General features: G+C 41.7%; 1 protein-coding gene across 1 annotated transcript in view; it reads left to right on the forward strand.

Annotated features, from left to right (window-relative positions):
- Positions 1-27,867, forward strand: part of ttn.1 (titin, tandem duplicate 1) — a gene marked incomplete in the record, with an annotated part of 209,359 nt that overhangs the window by 111,184 nt on the left and 70,308 nt on the right. Inside the window, 38 exon segments of the mRNA XM_036209999.1 lie at positions 3-189; positions 297-412; positions 498-797; positions 875-1,174; positions 1,657-1,762; positions 1,951-2,147; positions 2,219-2,527; positions 2,626-2,904; positions 2,984-3,283; positions 3,439-3,741; positions 3,826-4,022; positions 4,112-4,295; positions 4,618-4,920; positions 5,504-5,803; positions 6,163-6,281; positions 6,472-6,649; positions 9,262-9,546; positions 9,855-10,148; positions 12,396-12,695; positions 12,789-12,970; positions 13,193-13,322; positions 14,269-14,459; positions 14,576-15,005; positions 15,318-15,623; positions 15,735-15,919; positions 16,416-16,545; positions 16,675-16,826; positions 16,907-17,054; positions 19,393-19,558; positions 20,056-20,207; positions 21,918-22,214; positions 23,836-24,135; positions 24,349-24,663; positions 24,753-24,901; positions 25,017-25,167; positions 25,289-25,570; positions 25,667-25,969; positions 26,114-26,416. Of these exon segments, the coding sequence (XP_036065892.1) occupies positions 3-189; positions 297-412; positions 498-797; positions 875-1,174; positions 1,657-1,762; positions 1,951-2,147; positions 2,219-2,527; positions 2,626-2,904; positions 2,984-3,283; positions 3,439-3,741; positions 3,826-4,022; positions 4,112-4,295; positions 4,618-4,920; positions 5,504-5,803; positions 6,163-6,281; positions 6,472-6,649; positions 9,262-9,546; positions 9,855-10,148; positions 12,396-12,695; positions 12,789-12,970; positions 13,193-13,322; positions 14,269-14,459; positions 14,576-15,005; positions 15,318-15,623; positions 15,735-15,919; positions 16,416-16,545; positions 16,675-16,826; positions 16,907-17,054; positions 19,393-19,558; positions 20,056-20,207; positions 21,918-22,214; positions 23,836-24,135; positions 24,349-24,663; positions 24,753-24,901; positions 25,017-25,167; positions 25,289-25,570; positions 25,667-25,969; positions 26,114-26,416 (8,829 nt within the window).

Raw genomic sequence — 27,867 nt, forward strand, 5'->3', positions numbered from 1 at the left:
AGATCCCCCAGGTCCTCCATCTAGAGTCACTCCCTCTGATATTGCCAAGGATGCAGTGACTCTCTCCTGGTTTGAACCAGATGAGGATGGTGGCAGTCCTATCACTGGATATTGGATTGAGAAGTTTGATCCAGAGAGCGACAAGTGGATTAGATGCAACAAATTACCTGTCAAGGACACATCTTTCAGGTAAATATCTTTATCCACCAGCTATTAAAAGTTGTTTTTCCAACATTATTCTCAGGATGGAAATAAAAGAAATTACATTTCAATGGGAGTATTTTTTTTTGTTTAAGGGTGAAAGGACTTCCAACCAAGAAAAAGTATCGCTTCCGTGTCCTGGCAGAGAATTTGGCTGGGCCAGGAAAACCAAGTTTAGAGACTGATCCTGTTCTTATCAAAGATCCCATTGGTAAGTTGCATGACACTTTGTGGAATTATATCATTTCTACACTGAACATCATGACATTTTTGCTAACTGTGGTTCTCTTCCAAAGATCCTCCTTGGGCACCAGGCAAACCCGTTGTCAGAGAGATTGGCAAGACCTCTGCCTTGCTGGCATGGACACGGCCAGAGCATGATGGTGGAGCTAAGATTGAGGGCTACATTGTTGAGTTCCAGAAGACTGGAAGCGAGGAATGGATCCATATTGCAGAAGATGTTCCTCAAACTGAGCACCAGCTGCAGGGTCTGATGGAGAAGCAGGAGTACTCTTTCAGGGTCAAAGCTGTCAACAAGGCTGGTGAGAGTGAACCCAGTGAGCCCAGTGACCCAGTGGTGTGCAAAGAGAGACTTTGTGAGTTGGGCAGGGAATTCACGGCAAATACAATAATGGGAAGAATGGCCTTCTAAAATGCATTTCCTGTGTTACAGACCCTCCATCTGCACCACAGTGGTTGGAGGTGACCAACATTACTAAGATTAATGCTGATCTGAAGTGGCAAGTTCCAAGCAGTGATGGAGGCTCACCCATTACCAACTACGTTGTGGAAAAAAGGGATGTGAGAAGGAAAGCATGGCAAACTGTAGACACAACTGTCAAAGAGCTGAAGTACACTGTAACTCCACTCAACGAGGGGTCTCTGTATGTCTTCCGCGTTGCTGCAGAAAACGCTGTGGGCATGAGCGAATTCTGTGAGCTAGAGGATGCAGTGCTTGCCAAAGACACATTTAGTAAGTTTGAACTTTGTTGTTTAATAATGGCTCAATATAACTATTCAAGTTCTGATGTTTCTTTCTCTGTGGAAATCTAGGATCTTAGTCTTAGATCACCACAAGGATAGTATGTTTCTACTTTTATTAGACGTTCTTTAAAAATAAATCACAACCACACCCACCATGCTTAAAACAATATTTAAAGGTTTTTCTGCCACCTATTTTCAGACTGCAGTCTGATTAAAGATTCTTGAGCCTTAAGTTGAGTACACTTGCAAAGCAAATAGTGCTAAGTGACCTTGCGTATGTTACAGATGAAAAATGATCAAGCATTACAGTAAATACACCCAGCAAAGACAGCAAATGTTCTAGTCATGCTACCAGCATCGCTCTGTGGTAACTTTATTCTGGAATGGAGATTGAAAAAGGCAAGATTTAGGTAAACCAAACTATATGTAAAGGGATTTTCACTTTTATTTAATTTTTTTTTTTTCACCAAGCAACTCCTGGACCTCCATACGCCCTGACTGTGGTGGAGGTGACAAAGAGACATGTGGAGCTGAAATGGGAACCTCCCAAAAGCAATGGTGGAAGACCCATTACCAAGTATGACTGAACAGCTGTTAAAGCAACCATATGTTTCTACTAAAGTCTAAATATCATTGCTGACCATGAATTTTTCTCAAAATACAATTGTTCTTATGTAAACTATTGGATGCAGCAGAGATACAGCGCAACATTTCCATTTTGGCAAAATCCACACCTGTGGATTAAACTTTTTGCTGCATCCTCAGGTATGTGATAGAGAAGAAAGAGAAAGTTGGAACACGATGGTTAAAGTGCTGCAAAACTCCAGACAGGCAGACTCAGTTCAAAGTGATGGATGTTGATGAGGGATCCGAGGTGCAGTTCCAGGTGCGAGCTGAGAATGAAGCTGGAGTTGGAGATCCGAGTGAACCAACTGTAATCCTCACTATTGAAGATCCAACTAGTAAGAAAATGATCAGACATTTCAATGAACTTCATAATCAGAAATGTAAATGTAAACACCCTTCCCTTCAGGCCCTCCATCTCCTCCTTTGGAAGTGGCTGTTATAGATGCCAGCAGGGAACATATTAATGTCACCTGGAAACCTCCAGCAAAGGATGGCGGCTGCCCTGTGACTGGATACCATGTTGAGGTTGCAGAAGCCCGTCCAGAGCTCAAGTGGCTAAGAGTCAACAGCAGACCTATAAAGGAGCTCAAATTCCAGATTGATGATGGAATCAAACCAGAGAAGAAGTATGTGATCAGAATTCGAGCCATCAATGTCATTGGAGTTAGTGATCCCTCTGAGATCTCTGACAAAGTATCCACCAAGGACCCTGACTGTAAGCATTGACAGATCTTTGACTTTACAGTGTAAAAGATGAACAGGAGTAGCTGTCTGCATGAACCCTGTCTTATTATACTCTTGTGTGCTTGAAAGGTGCTCCAACAATGGATTTGGAGGCGCAGGATGTGATTGTAATTGAGGGTGAGAAGCTACACTTAAACATCCCATACAAAGCCATTCCTATACCAAAGATGGTTTGGCAAAAGGACTCAGTGGAATGTAAAGCAGAGGAAAGGCTATCAATGACTGTAGAGATGAACAGCGCTCATCTTGAATTGCTTAAGTGCACACGTGCTGACGCTGGTTCCTACACAATAACACTGGAGAACAGTCTGGGAACTGCTACAGGGACTATTAATGTCAAAGTTATTGGTAAGAGATTATTGTAATTTATAAATGAATCAGAAACTACCTTTCTGACGTGAATTTATTTTTTAATTAAACCCTGCAGGAATCCCTGGGAAATGTAAAGACATTTCCTCCAGTGATGTCACCAAGAATTCCTGTCAAATCAGCTGGGGAGCACCAGAAGATGATGGTGGCACACCAATTGTCAGTTACACCCTGGAGCGCCGTGAGGCATCCAAGAAAACATACATGCCTGTCATGTCAGGAGAGGATATCCTAACTTTCACAGTCAAAGAACTTTACATCAATTGTGAGTACTACTTTAGAGTAAAGGCTGTGAACAAGGTCGGGGCTGGGGATTACCTGGAGCTGCAAAACCCAGTCATCACAGAGGAAATCAAACGTAAGTTCTGCTTTTCACTCTCATCCTCAAAGATTTCTGCGTTGTTATTGTGGTGATGTTCAGCATGATGAGATGAATGAGGATGTGTTTAATATTACAACACTGTTTTGGCAGCAGGAGATATTCTGATGATGTTGTTGCCATTGATTCCATAGAGAAGCCAGACCCACCCATCCAAGTTGAGGCTCACAGTCCCACATCTAAATCCATCACAGTCACATGGAAGGCTCCAGACTATGATGGCGGCTGTCCTATCCAGGGCTATGTTGTGGAAAAGATTGAGAAGGACGGAAACAGCTACGAGAAGGTCACAACAAGTCTGGTACCTGGTTTCTCCTATGTGGTAACGGGCCTAAAAGAAGAAACTGAGTATCAGTTTAGGGTCCGAGCTGAGAATGCTGCCGGAGTTAGTGAGCCATCTCGCAGCACACCGCTCATGAAGGCTGCAGATCCTGTTGGTATGTGAATCCAAAACCACTGTCAAATCTGATTTGGTGTCAAAAAACTGATTTTTTGAGGTGATCATTTTTCTTTCTTGTCAGAAAAACCAACCGTTTCTCTACATCTCTGCGTGCAATCTGGTGTATGCGTCAAGAAGGGAGAGGAAATACGCATCGATGCTTATGTCTCTGGGTCTCCATATCCAAAAGTCACCTGGTTAAAGAATGATGAGGATGTCACCAAAGAGCCCAGCAAGAAGGCCATTCCTGTTCTCATAAAGAAGAAGACCAAGGCTAAGGTTTGTGTTCTCTCAACACCATTCAGGAGTTCTAAGTATTTGAATGCATAAGTATTTTTTTTAATATGTCTCTGAACTCTTTATTGCAGGTTCCAGAACCAGAGGAAGAGTTTGTGACCCCCTTGCATGAGCGTCTTGGTTTGGATCAGACCAAAAAAGGCCTGTCTGCACTGATGATCCGTGATGCTGTCAGAGTAGATCATGGCAACTTCACCATCAAGGTGGAAAACACTCATGGTTTTGCCACCGCCACCTGCAATGTCAATGTCTTGGGTGAGTAAAACTTGTTCTAGTGCCATGCCCAAAGCACTTGTCACATAGTTGTGTTATCATGTTCAATGCGTATGAATGTCCCGGTGATGGTCAGAGGGGCTGTAGGCTCATCCTGGCAGCCAAGCCTCTGTCAGTCTGCCCCAGGACAGCTGTGGATACATCAGTAGTTTACCATCACCAAGTATGAATGAGTAATATATACACATTCTAAGAGCCCTGAGTGCCTGGAAAAGCCCAGAGAAATCGAATCCATTATTATTATTATAAAAGTGTTAACTAAATGAGTGAATGGAAATGTAACTATATAATTTTTGCTCTGCAGACAAACCCGGCCCTCCTATCAACTTTTCATTTGACGAGATAAGGAACACTTCAGTCATTTGTAACTGGGAGCCTCCCGAGGACGATGGTGGCAGTGAGATCCTGAACTACATTCTGGAGAAGAAGGACAACAAGAATGATGAGATTGGCTGGATCACAGTCACATCCACCCTCAAGGGAACCAGCTTCCCTGTCACAAAGCTAATTGAAGGGAAGGAGTACATCTTCAAGGTTACTGCTGAGAACAAATATGGCTGTGGCCGCCCGTGCTTCTCAGAGCCACTCCTAGCAAAAAATCAGTTTAGTAAGTAAAACACACATTTTGATTTTCTCAACTGGCTGAAAGTTCAGATGTTCTCAGATTCCTACTATCAAGCAACAGATTTCAATTATGGTCACAATTTTTTCAATCAATCAAAAGTGTGCCAAAAAATAAAAGGATTTCATACTGTTAAAAATATTACTACCATATTTTAAAAAAGCTGTATTATGATGTCAAGCAAGCTTGACCTACCTTGACCATTTGAAACAGAAAGTTCTACGTTGAAAAAAGAACAAAATTCTAACAGATTTTTAATAATTTCTTCAAAAAAATATTTTAGACAGTGTCCATTACCTTATTTGTAATGATGATACTATAAGAAAAATCAATAAATCCTAAAAATTAACAAATTCGGCTGCAAGCTAATTTACTAATAAAGATTTTAAGGTCTAAATGCCATGACTCCACTTTAAGACTATGTCATCTGGATGACTGAGAGCCCTCATCATCTTTGAATAAACTTAATTTAAAATGAGTCTGCATCTCCCATTGTTGCCATTTGAAATGACATGACATAATAGTCTCTTTTTAATAAAGCAACTGCGCTTTCTTTATCCAAACTCAGATCCTCCTGATGCTCCCAACACCCCCAGAGTTCATGAGGTGACAGCCAGCACTGCCCACATCTCCTGGCATGAGCCGAAGGATAACGGCAGCCCCATTCTCGGCTACTGGATTGAAAGGAAGGAAGTGAACAGCAAACACTGGACCCGAGTAAATCGCGCCCTCCTCAGCTCTCTGGATGTGAAGGTCACCGGGTTAATGGAAGGGCTGACATATATCTTTAGAGTTTGTGCAGAGAACTTGGCTGGGCCTGGACCATTCAGTGAACCCAGTGATCGCATCGTAGCCATGGATGCCATTCGTAAGTTTCTATGGACAAGCAGAAGAATGGGAGGCTTTTAAAAACAAATCCGACAGATTATGCTTATCTGTGCTGGAACTAGCCTGGTGGTTAAGCAAACTGTTTCAAGTGAAGTCATCTGGTGATATGTTTATGCAGTGTTTCAGATTAGTAGTAATGTTTTTGCAGCATCTGATTCAACATTAAGTTATCTTATAAACTTGTAGAATGACTCATTGAATATGTAGTTTTTTCCCCATGCACATTTTTTAACCCTTAATCAAACATCCTTATGTATGTAGCATACAGTATAACATTTCCCAAACATATTTATATATATATATATATATATATATATATATATATTTTATATCATGCAGTTCCTCCTGGTCCCCCTACTCCATGGGTTGTGGACACTGGAAATACCACTGTTACCTTGGCCTGGAAGGCCCCTCTGTACAATGGAGGAGGCGACATTTTAGGCTACCATGTTGAAAAGGTAAAGTAGGTTACATGACCTTTATTAACAGATATAAATTCAGATGTAATGTTTTGTGAACTCCCAAGGTAAAAATTTATGGCCCTCGTGTTTGACTTTAAGTGTTGACTTTACCCTTTACCCTGTGTCTATAGCTACAGTGAGCAAACAGTTTTCTTCTAAATCAACAAAGCTGATCTTGTGCTGACAGGTTTTGGCTGGAAACAAAGACTGGAGCCGGTGCACAGAGTTCCGGTGTAAGGAACTTACATACACCGTTACAGACCTCACTGAAGGAGCAGATTATTATTTCCGAGTCGTCGCTGTTAATGATGCCGGCCCTGGAGCTCCTGGTGTTACAGAACCGGTCACAGTCAAAGAGCCTCAAGGTACAAGTAGAATAATTTTGTTGCTACTAATGCTGCTGTTTGTAAAAGAGAACGTTGCTCACAAGTTCCTGCTTTTCAAGGTTAAGTCTGAATTCTTTGCATTTATTTCCAAGTCAAGTCTTGAGTCTTTAGCTAGAATTTCAAGAAAAGTCTCCAATCTTAAAAGTTATTTATAAAAACACATATTTTATTTTTCCAGGTTTTCATGGAACTACTTTTAAGCAACTTAATGATTATGGGCAGTTGACGTTTCCACATGTATAATGTAAAATCTTTGTAAAGGCAACGTTTATTTTTAGACCATGTTCTGCAGACAAAACACAAATGAACTTTCCAAAAGAGACCAAGACCTCAAATCTCAAGTCAAGTCTGAAGTTTTTATAAAGTTGAGTCTCAATTTTTGCATGAAGGACTGAAGAGTGAATCAAGCCTGAGGCTCAAATCCAATCTCTATTAGAGGATCACAAGGAGAGAACTTCTTCATAAATTGCATATACAATTAAAGGCCTTGTGCAGTGAAAATCGTGTTTTTTCTTAAACTGCAATAAAACATTAGTATTTATGTCACAAATGAACCCCTGTATATTTTGTCACCCGCGTTCAAAGATAGCGCGGTCGCTCAGATTTTGGGCAGCCACCGATAAGTAGGTCATAGGTCGTGTGACGTCAGTACAGGAACATACAGCTAGATCCGCTAGTGTTGTGATGACTTTCTGGGCATGGAATTACTTAACATAATAGAATTTGGACTGCCGTGGATTTGGGGATTCGAAGGGGATAATGGTGAATAGGAGTGTGGTATTTGGGTGCAGTAATGTGCCGAAGAAGGGGGTCTCCCTTCATGAATTTTCCGTTTCAATAAAGGAGAGGGGCGCTCCCCGGTCAGGGGGAGGCTCTGAGCCCTCCCCGGCCCTCCGGAGGAGGAACGCGGGGGGGCACCTGGCGGGCGCGCGCTGGACGGCCAGGGTGAGCCGCCTGCGCCGCGCTGAGGGGGGGTTTGCGGTTCCGAGGCCCCGGGCCGGGCATGGGGGGCGCCGTGGGTTCGCCGGACGGTCATCCGGCGCCGGCAGCCGAGTCCGCATGAAGGGTTTTTACTCCCTCCCGGGGCCGTGAGGCCGGCGGGGGTGGCCTCCGCGCGGGGCGCAGGAGGACCCCGCCGGCCATCTGGAAAGAGGACCTGCGCGGGGGTTGGTTGCGCGCGGACGAGGGAGGCCGAGAGGGCGGCGGGGGAGCGAGCCCACCCGTCGCCGCAGCAGCAGCAGACACGGGCGGGGGGGCTCCGTCCGCCTCGGCCCTGGAGGAGGACGACAAAGGATGCTCCGCGGCAGCGGCGGCGCCTTTCCTTTTCCATAGGTGATCCTTCCGCAGGTTCACCTACGGAAACCTTGTTACGACTTTTACTTCCTTTAAATAGTCAAGTTTGATCGTCTTCTCGGCGCCATCGCTGTATGAGCTTTCACCATCGTCATCTGAAGCCCCTGTATCCTCAGATGAGGAAACCTCCGGTTCAAACTGGTAGGGCTGTACACCCTCCGAACCCTGTGTCGTTAATCCAAAGAAATATCCGCTAAATTGTGGTCTACGTCGCTTCTCAAACCGTCCACCATTGTTGTTACACTCTTGGATCCCTGAAGTGACGTCACGCGCAGCCCCCGCCCATCACCACCTCTCGCCCAAATTTAAAGCTGTGCACAACTATAAAATGATCAATAAAATCGCGCTGGATCATTTTAGGTGAATATTTTTATCAGATTCGTTTTCCAAGTTCCATTGACTTTCTAAATTTAAAAAAAAAAATTTGACACTGCACAAGGCCTTTAAAGACAACTGTAGCCAAACCTTTTTTTCAAATAAACATACACAGGGAGTTTTTACCTTTATGTCAGTGTCTGACCTGCTCACAGTGGCATTAAAGTCCCATTCCAACTATAAATTTTTTCTTTTAATTTTTGTCTTTTAATTTTGATGATGCAGTTTTTGCCAAAATTAAAAAAAAACTTTTGTTTTTTAAGACTGGAATGTTGGAATGTGTCCGCTAATTTCCCAGCAATTGTTCACTGGCAGAGTTGCTTATAGCTCCTCACAAGCTTCACAAACCCACGCTAACACCAGAATAGAAAAAGAAAAACAGCGAGCGATATCATATCAGAGCTTTCAAGCTGTACAATTTTGATACAGATTATAGCTCAGACAAGGAAAGGAAAGAGGTTAATGTATATATTTGTCTGCAACTGGATGCATAAGAATTTTAGTGTAGCTGGGAGACTGTGGCCCATGCATGGCAATCGCTGCATTACAAACCTGAATTTTTTCAAACATCCAGTTTTGATTTGCTCCTGATCCAACACAATTTGAATAAAGAGATACGCAGAAATGCAGTTTTAAATTTGAAATATTTTATACGTGTTCTTTATTGTGAGAAAATGCTACAATAACATGTTAAAAATACCAAAAATACTATTTTCATTGGAGTAAGTGATCTGAAGCAACAAACACCAGAGCAACTATTAAAGAAGGAAACATTTTCCAGTTCTGGAAGTAACAAAGATCTGTGATGTGTTGGTCTTCCAAAACATTCTCTTTTAATTGTTATTGTTTGTTTTGCCATGTAGAGCCCCCTGCTGTGGAATTTGACGACTCAGTAAAAAATGGCCTCATACTTAAAGCTGGAGATCTTCTAAAACTTCCTGCTGTGGTGACAGGCCGACCTCAACCAGAGGTCAAATGGACCAAAGATGAGTCTGAAGTTGACAAAGAAAGGGCAGTAATTGAGACAGAGGGCAAGAACAGCGTGCTTTTAATCAAGAAGGTGGTGAGGGCAGATCATGGAAGGTACCAAATCACTGGTACCAACAGCAGTGGGTCCAAGATTGCAGAGACAAGGGTGGACGTTATGGGTGAGTGCCACATGACACTTACCCTTCCAAAGTGCAGAAAAGAAAGTATTATGTACACGTTCCAAGTGTTCATTCCTGCTGGCAGAGTTGCATTTGTTCTGTGTATAAGTTTTAATTTTAACACAGTTTCCTCTTATTGGTCAATACAAATATTTCACATTTGCAGTAAGCTGTTTGAAGTAGTTTTTATCCACTGGAGCTCAACAATAAAATTTGTGTATTTTTTCTAACAGTAAAAAAGTTGAGGAAGAGGTAAAAAAAAACAAAAGCTCAGAAACTCAACAACAACCTGCATTGTGTTTCCTCAGATGTACCTGGACCCGTGGTTGACCTGAAGACAGTCTTGGTTACCAAGAAGAACATGATTCTCACATGGTCCGATCCTCTGGACAATGGAGGCAGTGACATCATTGGCTATGAGGTACTGAGGAAAGACACCAAGATGAAACTTTTCCGTCAGCCCATTGAGACTGCATCCTGCAAGTGTGATGTTCAAGGCCTGCTGGCTGGTGAGGAGTATGACTTTAGAGTCATTGCCAGAAACAAGTTTGGGGATGGAGTTCCAGCAGACCTGGGTCCAATCTTAGCCGAAGATCCAAAAGGTAACCAAACTAATGCTAAAACATGTTCAAGCTGTTAACTTGGCTGTCTTATCTAAAGTTTCCTCATTGTTATTTGTGGGTTTTTTATCCAACATCCTGTCCCAAAAACCTGAGGGTCCTCTTGTTTAATTACATCTACATCATTTTTTTTAAGTATCAGCCCTTTATTCTAGAGAAGAAAAAGGAAACTCTTGAAATACATGTAGGCTTTTGCCACTGGCCTTCATTACCGTATTTATTTGACTACTAGTGAAAGGGAGCTTTGTGAACTTTTTGTCACCATAAAGTGACATGTATGAAAACCCTACAGACATAGGGGTCTGGTGTATGAATATAAATGTTATTGAACAAAGTGATTGAGGAGTCATAGCCTCTTTTTTTCTTTTTATCCATGCATTAATCCAGAGATGCATCTATGAAGCGCACTCACCCAGACAATTCCCAAGAGGGGAGGTAGCAGGAATGCTGGGGTCTAGAATGAGCTGATGAGCAGCAAATGTCATCCTCCATACAAAAGCTGCTTTTTTGCAGATATGTTTTGGGTGAGCCAAGAGCAGCATCTTCAGATGAGGGGAGTCAGATTAGATTCAAATTACAACCATTCAAAGTCATTGCTTTCACTAGTCTAGAAGAGTCTCTGTGGCGAATATTTGTGGAGCTGTTCGTGGGCAGATTAGACCAATCTCCCCTCAATTTGAGCAGACAGAAAGTCGCTCAAGATGTTCTTCGTTTACTGCACGAAACGGCAGAGCACAGTGCCTTTGACCTGCTTGTGAAAGGTTCTTGCTGAAATTCCTCCAAAGTATCTCTTCACTCACCTCTTGCTGTTTTCCACTTCAAAAATGCCTGTTTAATCAGAAATACTCAGATCCAAAATGCAAGGAATCCAATTAACAGAAATCCAGTTAGATGTCTAGATCTTCAATGTTTTCCACAGACATCTGGGACAAACACACCTGGGTTCTGTCTGGGCAGGAAGGATCCACTTTCTTTCCTGTTTTTTAATGTGGAAAAAACTTTGTTGATCAAATTCAAGCCACCTGAAAATATTCATTTTCAGAAAGTGAAAAATGCCGAATGATGCATGAGTATTAAAAAAATGCAGACTCTGGGAAAGTCAGGACATGCTGCTGGATACCTCAATGATCCATAGTGCAGGTGGAGGCTGCAGTGCCTGTCCCAACTGTCTGTGGACGACGTTGAAAATGTGTATCTATATGGACTTTGATAATCAACTTTCTAGTATTTGGAATTGAATGCCATCGGATTTATCTGGCAGTCTCAAAGCGGCGAACAGCAAGTGGTGAGCTGTTGAAACCTTGTGAGGAGGCAACCTGAGCAGCAAGGACTCAAAGCCATTCATTATCTCGAGCCGGTCAAAAGCACTGTGCTGCCCTTGCACAACTAATCAAAGTGGTTGCAGTCCTTGAACTTGTGTAAAACTAACTGAATTTTAACTTGGAGCAACTCTGCCTGAATTGAGGGGAGACTGCATCCAAATCATCCCGTTTCCAGATAATAAGGAAAAAAATCCCTTAAAGATTGAGGACCAGTCAAGGACACAGCTGACAGACAAAAAGATCTGCTGGTTCCAGAAGAGACATTTATCAAATGTGTCTCCCTTGAGATAGATGTGCTTTGGTCATGGCTCTTAAAAATGTATCCAATGCAGAGTTAAACAGTTTGTACATGAAGAAAACCATTTGCTGCATTTTTGACTGCACTGTCACTCGTGGCCTTTAGTATACCTCCATTCCATCCATCCCCTCCCCCTCCCTGAGCATCGCCTGAGCATCCAGAGCTTTAGAGGGCTGCAGCCCCAGGAGGGGTGTATCCACTCCATACCTGCTCCTCCATCCCATCTCCCATGTACCTGTTTTGTGCTTTATTTGTTTTTTTGCAGTGGAGTTTTTTTTACTCCAGAGCAGAGTGCAGATAAAAGCTTTTTTTGCCCCCACTCTTTTTCTTCATGTATTTTCTTTTCTCCCCATCTATCAAAAGTAGCATGTTTGTCTTACCTGTACTTGTAGTTGATCCAAGGACAATATAAGCAATTCAATTTAATGTATGACCTAAAAAATAAGAAAAAACACTTTGTTTTAAATAATAAAACTAGTTATTTAAAGTCTTGATCCCAAAACCTGAACATTTCTCTCTGATCTGTCTGTCTCAGTACTTTTTTGTTTGACACAGTAGGACAAAGGTTCCATATGTGATGCTGTGCACTAACTCCCGACTACTCTCTAGGCACTCCATCTGCCCCTGAGAAACTACATTACACTGACAGAAGCAAGACCACCATCACACTGGCCTGGCTACCTCCTCGCACTGACGGTGGCAGCCCCATTAGGGGATACTACGTTGAAAAGATGAGGTCTGACAGCACAGAGTTTGACGTGGCCAATCGAAAAATCTTCACAGAGTGCTGTGGATCTATTGAAAATCTCTCCGAGGGGCAAGAGTACGAGTTCCGAGTCAAAGCAGTGAATGAAGTTGGAGATGGAGAGCCCTCTAAGCCGATTACCGCCAAAATCCAGGATGATGAAAGTACGTTGTAATGTGATGAATGAAAGTTAGGTTGACTGAAAGAGGCATACATTTAATATGAATGATAATTGCCATGATGTCTTTCGGTTGCAGTTGCTCCAGTTATTTCAGTCTTGAAGTTCTTCAAGAGCAACGCAATCACCGTGAGGAAAGGAGCCGCCATTGACATCCCAGCTGAGGTGCTGGGACTTCCACAGCCAACACTTCACTGGATGAAGGATGGCGAGAAGATAGAGAAAACAGAGGACAACAAAGTGATGATGGAGACAGAGGAGGTCCTGAACTTTTCTGATTCTAAAATGTTTTTGAAAATCTTCTGAATGTCTTGAGACAAACCTACTTGGTTTGGTTTCTATGGTTTTATTGTCATTTGATGATTAACCAAGCATCGGATACCTCTTGCATTTAATTAAGAGAAATTTTCCTTCTTGCTACCAATAATGTTCATCGTGGTTAGTTTGATAAGAGACGTGTCTGAGTTTGATTAATGTCTTCAGGTGAACCGAACAACCCAGAGAACAAAGATTGCCATCTCAGAAACCACCAGACAGGACAAAGGAAACTACAAGCTGCTAGCTGAAAACTGTCATGGCAAAGCTCACCATGTGATCAGGGTCGAGATCCTCGGTAAGAACTGCAATCTGTCAGATTAGGTTTAAATTATGCTGTTTTCTTTAGAGTCAGAACCTGCTTACAGTCATCCATTAAGTCTTTAAGCTCAATAAGGTCTTGGCTCCATCTCGATTTTCCTGATATTTGTTCACAAAGCACCCACAACGATGGAATATTACTGTCCTCATGCCTGTCATTGTGCAACCAAAATAGGCATAACTACAGTAATAAAACCCCACCTGGACAAAACATGTAAAGCAGAGAAACACAGTAATCAGCGCAAAAATAACAGACAAAGAATACACTGTCTGCATGATTACATTTGCAGTTCACAAATGCTTCCTGTGGCAGAATTGTTGTGTGTCGTCTGCATCATGACAGTGGAACCACAATTAAGTGCCAACAGCAATCCACTGTCTAGATTTCTTTTTGGAGAAAGTAAAGCAAACTGGGCTCTGATGATGTTAACATAAAACTGTTGGGACCTTAATATCTACAACCGAGTAATCCCAGTTTGGATTTACTTTGTGGTCATATCCGTATCCACATAAAAAGTACTGATAGATGCTTTCTGTGGCTTTCTCTTTGATACCTTCTGTAAAATTGTGTTGCACAGTAAATAAAAAAATGAGCTCATTGTAGGCATTCGTGCTAACATTTTCATAAGATGTGTTACCTTTACAATGTATACGCATGTCAGATAGAGGACCTTTGGGTTCTTTTTCATGAAGTAAAAACCTCTCCTACAATTGAACAAACAAATTTGCAGATACATTTTTTTTGTCATTTCTGTCCATTGATTCTAGAACATCATTCCAGCGCCCCACGGCTCTTTCACAACAAACATAGACACCTCATAGGCAGAACAAATAATTGAGTGAAAGGGAATTGACAATCACTACATTTTGTGTGTTTGTCAAAATTTTGAATCCAAAGTAATTTGTTGTTGTCTTTTTCTCAGACCGTCCACTTCCTCCAAAGAATATCAGGGTCTCTGAGATTACTGCAGTCTCATGTTACCTGACATGGGATGCTCCGGAGGATAACGGAGGAAGTGACATCACCAACTACATTGTGGAGTACAGAGATGCAAGCAAGAAAAAATCAGATTTTGATGTTTTAACCATCAATCTTATTGACAGACGATATGGGGTTGGTTATGGCTGCTTTACATTTAAATCTTTGTTTTTTCTGCAAAGATCAGAAAATCCACTAAAATCTGTAAAGTGATGAGAATGACAGAAAATCAATTTGTTTTGGCCTTCTAGGTCTACAAACTGGACTTAAACGGAGTTTATCAGTTCCGCATCAAAGCAGAGAACAAGTATGGTGTTAGCGATGGCTGTGACTCAGAGAGGGTTCAACTAAAAGATCCTTTTGGACTCCCTGGACCCCCACGTAACCCTAAAATCATTGCAGCCACAGCAACCACCATGAACTTGACCTGGGATCCTCCCCTGGACAATGGTGGTTCTACCATTCAGGGATACTGGCTGGAGAAGAGGGAGCGGGGTGCTGTATATTGGGGTCGGGTCAATCGCTGTCCAGTCACCAAGCCTGCAGTGAAGGGCTTGCAGTACACAGTGCTGAAGCTCATAGAAGGTACAGAGTACCAGTTCAGAGTCTCAGCCTCCAACGCTGCAGGAGTTGGACCACCCAGTGAGCCCACTGAGTGCCGTTTTGCCCTGGACCCCTGCAGTGAGTCTCGCACATGCATAATTCAGACCAGCTTCAATGTGTACTTATCCAGGACTCAGCAGCTTTTTCTTTCATGTAGTGACAATTATGACACAAAGCCTCGTCAATATGATAAGTTCCACTTGGCCTTTACTTAAAACTCCAAAACGTCTTCTAATGCCTAAGGATCAGGCTTTGGGCTGTGGTCCATTTGTCCTTTTCTAACTAAAAAACAACAGCAGCACAGAAACTATTCTCTTCTTTAACATGCAGTGATAAAAGTAAAAGAAACAAAAAAAAACGTCTTAGTCATATTCTGCTCTGATATTTCAGACCCTCCAAGTCCTCCAGGAGCCCCACAGGTTATAGACAAGACCAAGAGCAGCATCACTTTGACCTGGAGCCCCCCTGACAAAGACGGTGGCAGTCCAATCAAGGGTTACATCATTGAGGTTCATGAAGAGGGTTCTCCTGATTGGAGGAAGGTGAACGCTGCAGACAAGCTCCACCCATCCTGTGAAATCACAGTTCCCGATCTAAAGGAAGGCAAGAAGTGCAAGTTCAGGATTTATGCAGTGAATGCTGCCGGCAACTCTGAGCCTGCCAAGACCGCTGACATTCTGGTTCAGGATATCCTAAGTAAGAAGACAGTGTAATGTTGCTTAAAGCAACATTACATATCTTAAGTGCATTCATTCTGATTTCATAATCTGTGAAAGGCTTCTCAAAGTAACACTGTCTCTTTATCAGTTGAACCCACAGTGAGCCTGGATGTGAGCGCTCATGACCTGCTTTACTGCAGAGCAGGAACCACCGTCAAAATTCCAGTCACCATCACTGGGCGACCTGTGCCCAAAGTCACATGGACCTTTGTGGATGGAACTGCCGAGACCGAAAAGAAGAATGAACTTCATACTCTGCCGACTGACTCTGAGGTCTGCCTTAAACTGATTAGCTTTCACTCATAAGACGGTACTGTCACGACAAACAAAAGACAACATTTGATATCAAAGCCAGGGATCCCATTTGACATCTGTCCATGCCGCATATGTAGAAGAATCAACCTTCGACTGGAAATTACAGCTTACATTACTTTGACCAAGATACTGCAATCCAGTTTGCTTGTGGTGTTCTGACCTCTGATGCCACTCTGATTACATAAGTGTTTGCATGTGAGTGAATGAAAAAGTATGACATAAGATACTGTCGTTTTTTTCCTTTTAACATATTGATCCTTTGACCATATTGCTTACACTCTCAACAAGTTAAGTGAGTCAGATCTGCTCAAAGAAGCCAACACATGAAAACACTGAATCTGAAATGAAAGACCTATAACATATCTGGGGTTGATGGATTAGCACTTCAAAAATCTGAAGTGAAGAGTAATCTTGTCTAAATTTTGCATGTATTGCATTTGTTTTTCTGTCTTAGGTCCACTCAACAGACACAACCTCCATGGTGGTGATCCCCGAAAGTAGACTGAGCCACAGTGGCCGATACATCATCAATGCAGAGAGTCCTGCTGGACACAAAGTAGTCAAAATTAGAGTTACTGTGCTTGGTAAGAAAGGCATGAAAATGAATCCAGTGTAAATGTTGTTAGAAAAAAATGTAAATGGACCTACATATAAAAATTGGTGTTGATGATCATTTCTGAAATAAACTTTATTTGGGGTTTGTTGATGTGCAGACCTTCCTGGACCTCCCAGAGATCTGAAGGTCAGTGATGTGACAAGAGGCACCTGCAGACTCACCTGGAAGTCTCCAGAGAATGATGGAGGGGAGAGGATCAAAAGCTACTACATTGAGAAGAAGACAGTGGAGGGCAAAGCCTGGACCAAGGTGGGGAATCGAAACCCACGAGACAGGGTGTCACATGCTGTCACACATTTTCAAAGTCTAACCCAAACTGCCTCTTCCAGGTAAACCCAACATGTGCCGCTCAGTCTTTGGTAGTCCCCGATCTTATAGAGGGTCAGGAGTATCTGTTCCGCATTCGTGCTGAGAACCGCTTTGGGTCTGGACCCTTTGTCGAGACTATCCAGAGAACCAAAGCCAGAGATCCCATTCGTAAGTCTGATTTATTCTTTTCTGCATATACAGACAATATTACCACAATGAATGATGTTAAACTATATTCACAGTGGTGCTAAAAGTATTTCATCACCCAATGATTTGTGCAACTTCCACGGCTTAAAAAAATGAGAGAGGCCTTTAATTGTCATCACAGGTAGCCTTTAACTATGAGAGTCAGAATGGAGGTAAAAGAATCCACAAAATCACCTTGTAGGATTTCAAAAAACAAGATTTGCAAATGATGGCAGAAAATTAGTATCGGTTACAAAAAACATATCAATACTTTGTTGTAGACCCTTTGTCGTCAATGACAGAGGTCAAAGGTTTTCACAAACTGTTGCTGGTATTTTGGTCCATTCCTCCATGCAGATCTCATCTAGAGGAGTGATGTTTTGGGATTGTCGCTGGGCAACACAGACTTTCAACTCCCTCCAAAGATTGTCTATGGGCTTGAGATCTGGAGAATGGCTAGACCACTCCAGAACAATGAAATGCTTCTTATGAAGCCATTCCTTCGTTTCCTGGCCAATGTGTCTGGGATTGCTGCCATGCTGGAAGATCCAGTCACAATTAATCTTCATTGCTAATAGTGCTAGTGCTAATGGAAGGAGGTTTTCACTCGAAATCTCTCCATTTGTGGCCCCATCCATTCTTTCCTTTACATGGATCAGTCGTTCTGATCCCTTTGCTGAAATAAACAGCCCCAAACCGTGATGCTTCCACCCCCGTGCTTTACAGTTGGTATGTTGTTCTTTAGATACAACTCAGCATTCTTTCTCCTCCAAACAGCAGATCTTTCCAAAAAGTTCTATTTTGGTTTCCTCTGACCATAGGACATTCTCCCCATCCTCTTGTGAATCATCCAGATACTCTCTAGCAAACCTTAGACGGCCTGTACATGTACTGGCTATAGCCAAGGGGCATGTTTGCCACTGCAAGGTTTGTAGTGTGTTACAGATGGTAGTCTTTGTTACCTTGGTTCCAGGTCTCTACAGGTCATTAACTAGGTTCTCCAGTGTCGTTCTGAGATTTTTGCTCAACATTATTGTGATCATTTTGACCCATCAGGGTGAGATTTTTCATGGAAGAAGGTTGTCAGTGGTCATATATTTCTTCTTTTTTCTAACAATTGCTTTCACAGTTGATTTCTTCGCAATGTGCTGCTTACTTATTGTAAACTTCCCAGTCTGGTGCAGGTCTACTATTTTGTTTATAGTTTCCTTGAAACTAGAAAGTAGTTTGGAATGTACCTGTTTCAAGTGTGAACAGATGCAGGTAACCACTTTAAACAACCATTAATACAGGTAGCGAGTGGAGGAGCGAGGAGCCTTTTAAAAAAAGAAAAAATTACAGATCAGAAATATTGTTTGTTGAAGAGCAAACACACATTTTACAAAGAAATGCACGTTATTTCCTTGAAGATACTATGGTGGGATTTCCTGGATTCACTCCCATTCTGTCTTTCTAGTTGGAAGTATATGAATGATGAAAATCCCTGGCCTCTCATCTTTTTGAAAGGGGAAAACTTGAATTATTGGTAGTTGACTAATTATTCTTTTAGCCCTACTGTATTAGAAATGGACAAGGGTGGAGGAGTTTAAGTATTTACGGTCAACAGTACAGAGTTATGGAGAGTGTGGAAAAGAAGTGAAGAGGAGAGTGCAAGCAGGTTGGAATGGGTGGAGAAAACTGTCAGGTGTGATGTGTGACAGAAGAGTTTCAGCACAAATGAAAGGAAAGGTGTACAAGACTGTGGTGAGACCAGCCATGTTGTTTGGACTAGAAACAGTGGGACTGAAGAAAAGACAGGAAGCAGAGCTGGAGGTAGCAGAGATGAAGATGCTGAGGTTCTCTTTGGGAGTGACCAGGATGGATAGGATCAGGAATGAATACATCAGAGGGACAGCACATGTTAGAGGTTTTGGAGATAAAGTCAGAGAGGCCAGACTGAGATGGTTTGGACATGTTCAGAGGAGAGACAGTGAATATATTGGTAGAAGGATGCTGAGTCTAGAGCTGCAGGAAAGAGGTCTAGAGGAAGACCAAAGAGGAGGTTTATGGATGCAGTGAATGAAGACATGAAGGTGGCTGGTGTTAGAGTGGAGGATGCTGAAGACAGGCTTAGATGGAGGAAACTGATTCGCTGTGGCGACCCCTGAAGGGAAAAGCCCAAAGGAAAAGAAGAAGATTAGAAATGGATAGATTTAGAATTAAATCTCAATAATACAAAAAATGTTTGCTGTTGATCTAACACAGCTCCTAAATATGATAGAAGCTTTAATTTTGTCTGAGTTTAATCTGAAAGATTTGTGATGTTTTTTTTGACCGGCAGATCCTCCTGACCCTCCAACAAGGCTGAAGATTCAGGGCATTAGGAAGGGCACGGTGACTCTGGCCTGGAAGGCTCCAAAGAATGATGGTGGTTCTCCCGTTACCCACTACAGCATAGACCTTCTTTGTTGGGATTCCAGTGGCTCACAGAAGGAGTCCTGGAGGAGGTACTGACTCAGTTTTACTTTCATTTCATTTCACTTTAAATCATCTTTCTTGAAATGTTTTCCAACTCATCAAAATGATTTCATCAAAAGTCTTTGGCTTTTTTTCAGTTAAGCTCTTGGATTTTTTCTTTTGTTACTTTGACTTGTGAAAATAATTTCTGACTGTAAATATCTAGATAACTGAATTGCCATTATAGAAATTTAAAAAACAATTTTATAAAATCAATTCATACAATAATTTTTTTTTTGTGAAATCATAAAATGTATTGTATGGAATGTATGGAAACACTAACTTTCAGTCTTCAAGAATTTCTTAGATTTTGGACTCCAAGAGACAACAGGGATGTATTAAATATGGAAATGTGAAAGTCAACATAAAATCCAAGATTTCATCTTTTTTTCCATTTTTGTCCCCCCGAGGAAGCATAAGCCTTGATTTCAAGTACTTTGTTGTTAGATAAGTGCAGTTCAGCTCAGCTGCTATGTCTGTCTTTTAGGTGTAACAGAAGAGATGTGGACACTACCCACTTCAAGGTAGAAGACCTGACAGATGGAGATGAGTATGAATTCAGGGTAATAGCTTACAACGAAGTTGGGCCCAGTCGACCATCATCCACTGCTGGACCGATCACCATCCAGGACCAGACGTGTAAGAGACAACTACTTTTGGTTTAGTGCAGGGGTTGGCAAACTTTTCCCCTAGTGGACCACAAGGGGTTCTAAAATTCGGTTGAAGGGCCGAAACATGTATATATATATATATATATATATGTATAGTAGATCCCCTGTCTTCTTCCGTCCGTCCATTTAGGAGAGACCCACAAATAATTCCATCTGCCCCTCTCCTTTTTTCTACACACACCTTTTGGTGCCTTCTCAGCCCAAGGGAGCATGTGCAGCTGCAGGGGGCGCTAATTCACTGGTTTCATAGAAAACTGTAGCAGCGCAGTTTTTTTTTTTTTTTTTCCAATGAAGCACTGAGCCTGCGCTCCCTTTGAATTGCCGCGCCGGGCGGCCGCCCAAACAACCCGCACCTATAGCTGCTACTGTTTCCATCAGGGAACATTTGGAGGCTGCAGCTCCTCACACATCTCATAGTTTGTGCTAAACTGCAGTAATAAAAACTAAGCAGTTGCGCGGCAGTGTCCTGCAGCTCTCATCCAGCAGTAATAAAAAAAAGTCAAATTCTTGTGTCTTCTGCTGCAGCTGGACAGGCATATATGCATTATTTATTTATTTATTTTCTTTTAATTTTGCTCTAAAAATAACCCGCGATGAAATCCAGGAAGTAGGATTAAAGATGTTCTGAGGCAATAAACCTAAACCTAAACTACACGCTTTCTCCACTTCTCTCTGAGAGAAACGAACGTTTTCACTCTTTTCTCTCTTGTTTAAACTCTCAAAGTTCAAACCTACATAGAAAAATAAGTCCAGTTTCATAGAATGCAACAAAGATCTGATCGCAAGCAAAGATTTATGTAGATCCGCAGAGCTGCACATGGAGACACGGTAGGGAGGACATTGATTGACAAGGTCTCCAGCCAACTGGGACACAGAACAGGGTGTGCTGAAATAGAAGCAGCAGCATGATCACTCTGAAAGAATCAGCGAGACTGAACTGCGATGTAGAAAGAAAACACAATATTCTGTCCTATTTAACAGAGATTGTTGGGGGGTTCAGATAGGGGCACAGACTGCAGAAGGGGGAATAAAAAGTCATGTTCTATGTGGGTCTCAATCTGTGTGGTCTGATTAAAAAAAAAAAAAATTGTGTCTTTCTTATATAGCCCTGCAAGCCAGATCTGGTCTGCGGCCTGTAGCTTGCTCACCCCTGGTTTAGTGGATCCATCCTTACATTTCTCTTTGCAACGGACGTCAGCATTGTTGGCTACTGGAACACTGCACACATTATTTACTGATTTTCCAGTGATAGTTGCTGCTGACCAAATTTAAGAGACTGCATTTTCAGATCAAATCTGTTGCTGTCTAAATGAACCTGATCTTCACTTAACACACAACATGAACCATTTGTATCACCTTCTATTTAAATATATGCGGTTGATTTTAAAACCATGGCTACTTTTTTTCAAGGCAAAAGCTCATCAAGCTACAATAATCCTAGCTAGGAGAAACACAGTTCTTTTCTCTTATCTGTCTATGATAAAATGAAACTGTGCAGAGCTAAATGTATTGCTGAGTTATTGTTAGATCTCAGATAGTTTCAAACAAATCTACTTGTAGGTTTATGAAAGAAATACAAAATGTGCTTGCAAACAATCCACTTGCTTTTACAGTTTCTGCTTGAAAAATATCTATAAGAAAGAAAAGTGTTGTTCATATTTTTTCATTTGTTTTGCAGGTGCTCCATCTATTGAGCTGAACGAGTTTATGGAAACTGAACAAGGCTGTGACATCAGCATTGTGGCCAAAATCCGTGGATGTCCTTTCCCGACTCTCACTTGGTACAAGGCACCCCCCCACCAGCCCGACAACAAAGTGGAAGTCCAATATGACGAGCACATCAACAAGATAGTGTCAGACGACAGCTGCATGCTGCTTATCCAGCAGGGGAAACGCCCTGACACAGGGCTGTACACGTTGGTGGCCTCCAACAACATCGGCAAAGCTTCCAAGGAGATGAGACTAAATGTGCTCGGTATGAACAGATGCATGTGCACAAACCTCAAGAGACTTTTTTTTTCCATCCCATTTGCATCACCACACTTGAGATGAATTACTTCATAAGAACGCTATGTGAAAGTTTACCTACTAAGTAATGGTTTTGCAATGCTTCTGATTTTCTTAATATTACACTTTGAAAAATATCACTTGTTAAGTTAAGTAAAATGACAAAAGGATGTGTCATTAGCCAGCTAAGCAAACTTGATTGAGTGTAACTAAAATTTGGTTTAAACTCTGAACAAATGAGCATTGTTCTTTGCTGTAAACTGCAAGGATGCTGAAAAGATCTAAGTCCAGCTTAGATGAACCGGACTAGAAAGACAAGCAGCTGCTCTCAGTCGACTCAATCCAGCTCCAACAAACTGATTGTAGATCTCTTAAACAAAAACTTGAAGGAACGCAATTTAAATCCACAACCATTAACATTCTATTGTCATCTTTTTATATGCAGTTTTCCAGTACTTTTACATATAAATCTTTAATTTATGGCACATGTGTCAACGTCAAGGCCCGGAGGCCAGATCTGGCACTCCGGGTTGTTCTATCCGGCCCTTCAGATAATTTTATTTGATTTTTATTAATTGCTCGATGTTATCTTGTGCTCATTTCTAACTTGTATAATTTTAACAAAATATATTTTTATGGAGGGTAAAATATTTAAAGTTATTTAAGGTTCAAGTTGATTTATTCTGGAATAATATTCCTGCCTTTTTCTTTTTCATAATTATGGTAAAAAGTTACATTTTTAAAGTTTTAAAAATGTAGTTGTGAGTGTTCAATAGATGTTTATCCTGTTCGGCCCGCGACCTAAGGTGTGTTTTGGATTTAGACCTCCTGTACGATTTGAGTTTGACACCCCTTATTTACGGTGTTTACACTACATGTCTTGCTCATTAATCTTTTTTCTTACAACAAGGATTAACTGTTAGGAATTATTTAGGACCGGAGAAAGGCAGTTTGCCTTCTCTTGGTGGGTGGAGTGCTCCTGCCTCAGGTGGAGGAATTTGAGCTTCTTGGGCTCTTGTTCACGAGTGAGGGAAGATCGGAGTGCGAGATCGGTAGGCGGATTGGAGCTGCGTCCGCTGTTATGTGGTCGCTGCACTGTTGTGGTAAAGAGAGAGCTGAGCCAGAAAGCAAAGTAAATCTTAGTTCCAGTACTCACCTATGGTCATGAGCTCTGTGTCTGGCTGGGCGCTCCCTTAGAGATAGGGTGAGGAGCTCAGTCAGCCGGAGAGAGCTCAGAGTAGAGCTGCTTCTCCTCCGTATCAAGAGGAACAGTTGAGGTGGCTCTGGAATCTGGTCCAATGCCTCCTGGACACCTCCCTGGAGAGGTGTTCTGGGCATGTCCCACTGGGCAGAGAACCCGGAGAAGACACAGGACACGCTGCAGAGACTACGTCTCTTGGCTGGCATAGGAATGCCTTGGGGTCACCCCAGAGGAGCTGGAGGAAGTGGCCGGGGAGAGGGAAGTCTGGGCATCTTTGCTTAGGCTGCTGCCCCCGCGACCCGGTCCCGGATGAAGCGGAGGAAGATGGGTGGATGTTGTTTTACATTTTGTTTAACAAAAATTTTTTTTTTTTTTTTTTTATTTTTAGGTCGCCCTGGTCCTCCCTCTGCTCCAATCAAGTTTGAAGAAATTGGAGCTGAAAGGATTACACTCTCATGGCTTCCTCCCAAGGATGATGGTGGCTCTAAAGTCACAAATTATGTCATTTGGAGAAGGGTGGCCAACAGAAAGACCTGGGTGCCTGTCACCAGTGAGCCCAGAGAGCGAACTTGGACAGTAGAGAACCTCATGCAAGGTCATGAATATGTGTTTCGCATCATGGCACAGAACAAGTATGGAGTGGGAGAGCCCCTGGACAGTGAGCCTGAGATTGCCAGAAACCTCTTCAGTAAGTTAACTGCTAACAACCCTAACATTTAGGGTCTTAAACCAATGAAATGGTTAAACTGTTGGTTCAATTTGCAAAGTTTAACTAGAGTGTAGATTTAGAAAACCTAGAGATTACATAGGTCTTTAAGACATTAACTATCTTGAGAGAACTATGTAAACATGTTGTTTTGAAGTAACTGTTTTTAAAATTTAAAACTTTGTGTCTCTGCAGCGGTCCCAGGTCAGTGTGAAAAGCCAGTAGTAACAAACATTACCTTGGATTCCATGACCCTTAACTGGGAGGAGCCAGAGGATGATGGTGGTGCTCCAATCACTGGCTACTGGCTGGAGCGCAAAGAGACTACTGGCAAACGGTGGGCCCGTGTAACCCGGGACCCAATTCGTCCCACTGGCCTTGGCGAGTCATTTGTCATTAGTGGGCTCATTGAAGGATCACAGTACATATTCAGAGTTTCTGCCATCAATGCAGCAGGACCAGGACTCACTAGCCCCCCAACAGATCCAATTTTTGCCAGGGATCCCATTAGTGAGTACATACTTGAATACTTTAAAATCATAGTCTTAGCATTTGAATGCACAAACACATGTTAAGTAACTGTCTCTGTCTCTGTGAAGCCCCACCCTCTCCCCCAACCCCAAGGGTTTATGACTGGACAAGTTCCACAGTGGACCTTGAATGGATCCCGCCTCTGAAGGATGGAGGCTCTAAGATCATTGGTTACTGGGTGGAACACAAGGAGGAGGGGACTGAGGGCTGGGTCAAGGTGAGAAAACAAATGTACACTCAATCCTAAAAGTTGCAAAAATACAAAAAGTGTGGATACACATTGTCATTGTTAACACCTTCCCTTGTTTCACTGTTTATGTTACAATTTTCAGGCAAAAGACTCTATAATCCGAGGAACTCGCTATGTAATCACTGATCTGAAAAAAGGTAAACAGTACAGGTTCAGAGTGACAGCTGTAAATGCTGGTGGAACTGGAGAGCCAGGAGAAGTCCCAGAGCTACTTGAGGTTGATGACAGAACCAGTAAGTCAACCTGGATGTTTTGTTGTCTATTACAAATATCACATTTAGGATGTAGTGCCTATGTTCCTTTTTTTTTTTTTTTAAGGAGCGGATTGTTACATTAATTTTCTTTCTTTTTTAGTTGCTCCTGAGGTTGAGCTAGACGCCACAGTGAAGGAGAGGATTGTGGTCCACGCTGGTGGTGTGATCCGCATCATTGCCTATGTATCTGGCAGGCCGTCGCCTGATGTGACATGGAGCAGAGACGGAGCCGCCCTCCCTCCTGAGGCTAAAGTGGAGACAACCGCTATAAGCTCTTCACTTGTCATTAAACCTAGTCTCAGGAGGCATCTTGGCATCTACACATTGACTGCCAAAAATGCTGGAGGGGAGAAAACCAAAAACATCACAGTTGAAGTTCTAGGTGAAACAGCGTAAACCAATAATTTAACCTTGAGAGCAGAAAATATACATTCATTGTTTTTTTCTGTTTTTTAATTGCTGTTCTTCTTTGGTAAAGATGTACCTGGACCTGTGGGCATCCCATTTATTGCTGACAACCTAAGCATAGATTCATGCAAGCTCAGCTGGTTTTTCCCTGAAAATGATGGCGGTTCGCCAATCAGCAACTACATAATTGAAAAACGTGAGGCTGACCGCAAAGCCTGGACTTCGCTCTCTTACACTGCCAGCAGACAGAATGCTGTGGCTCATGGTCTGACTCTAGGAAAGGCATACTTTTTCAGAGTGGCTGCAGAGAATGCCATTGGCATTGGACCTTTTATGGAAACTGCTGCTGAACTCATTATCAAGGAGCCAATTAGTGAGTTAAACATTGTAACAACTGTTCTCTGCAAGTCTAACTTTCTATGGAAACAGTTTAAAACCTAAAAAGATCTTTTTAACCTTAATAAAAAGGTATCGTTCAGATAAGAAGAGAATCTATATTGATGATGTTTTCTGTCAGGTGTACCTGATCGTCCCGAGGAACTTGAAGTCACCAAAGTTACCAAAGATTCAATTAGCGTAACATGGAAAGCACCAAAGTTTGATGGAGGATCTGAGGTCACAATGTACATCCTGGAGGCTCGCATGATTGGCAAAGACAAGTTCAACAGACTGACCAAGGACAAGTTGATGGAAAAGAAGTTTATGTGTGATGGCCTGAGGGAAGGTGACACTTTTGAATTCAGGGTCATTGCTGTCAATGAAGTTGGACCCAGCAAACCATCGTTCTCTACTAAACCAATCACTTGCAAGGATGAACTGGGTGAGTTGCTTTCCATCTCTCAGTTAACATATTACTTAAAAGTAGGAGTGTAACAATTAGGGATGTCCCGATCAGGTTTTTTTGGGCCCGATCCGATTCCGAGTCATTTGATTTTGTGTATCTGCCGATACCGAGTCCCAATCCGATACTTTTATAAAAAAAATTTAAAACATGGATAAACTGAAGAAACAGATTAGTGTTTTCCCTTATTTATATTATATCATTAACCTTCTTTTATCATTAAAAACTTAAAAAAAAAACACTTCTGTGAAGTAGCTTTAATAAACAAGTATAGATACAGCAAGTATAAACTAGGAAAAAAAAAATTCTTGTTACATAAGTGATAATTAGTCATGTGATAAAGTTTAGTGACTTTAGCTTTAACATCTTTAGAGCTATTGAACATTTTTGACCAAATATGATTCCTGTCCTCATTTAGAATTCTTAAAAATAAATTATAAGACTTTGTTTTAGCATAAATTTTTTTGAGTGTTCATGAATAGCTGATATCATTATTAGTTTTAATTTGTTAGTTTTATTTATTTATTTTTAAGATTATGTTCTTCTTTATTAAGTTCTTAAGACATCACATTTTTGGTTTTATTATCACAGTAGTTAATTTTCTTAACTGTTATTTCTCTGTCACATAAATCAAACAGGCATATCAAAGGACAGCTCGGGTCCTAAGGAGTTATATCACGGCGCTAGCATGTAGCAGTTAGCAGCTGCTGTTTAGCCATCTGTCTGCAGCATGAAGAGCTTCACATTAAAAAGAAAAAAAAAATACTGTCTTTTTCTGTTGGAATACCTTTATGGGTTGTTGTTTGAGTTATGAAAAACCAATGGAGACACTTGCTGTCAGTTTAATGCGTTTTTAAAAGACTTGTTTGTCCCGGAAGTTAGCTTTTTAGCTAGCTTTGTTTACAAGTTAGCCTTCTGCTTGAGCGTCTGCCGTTTTCTGTTGCTGTTTTCTGGTGATGACATTTGATCATGTGATCTTTTCATGACATGCAGACTTCTTGTGGAGTATTTATCCATAAAGATAAGATGAAATATAAAGCTCTGATCATAATGAGAATAAATGAAATATCCGATCCTGATCGGACAAAGGAGTCCGATTCCGATCGAGTCCCAAACCACGTGATCGGCCCCGATTTCCGATCACGTGATCGGATCGGGACATCCCTAGTAACAAATAATATCAACACCTATTTGATTCATATTATAATATGCAGTTGCATTTTGAATTATCCAATTGGATCTAAATCAATGACCTAAAATGGATCCAAGACATATTTATCCTAAACTTCCACCAGTGTGACTCAGACATAAATACAGTGCACGTGAAGTTTTCCAGGTTCCTTGTATTTCTCCAAGATAATAAATTAAATATGTGTACAATAAAGTAAATAAGAATGAATGTCAAATCCATTCAAATTTTTGTTTGATAA

The sequence above is a fragment of the Oryzias melastigma genome, linkage group LG22, assembly GCF_002922805.2.
Source record: "Oryzias melastigma strain HK-1 linkage group LG22, ASM292280v2, whole genome shotgun sequence".
In the NCBI taxonomy this organism is placed as follows: domain Eukaryota; kingdom Metazoa; phylum Chordata; class Actinopteri; order Beloniformes; family Adrianichthyidae; genus Oryzias; species Oryzias melastigma.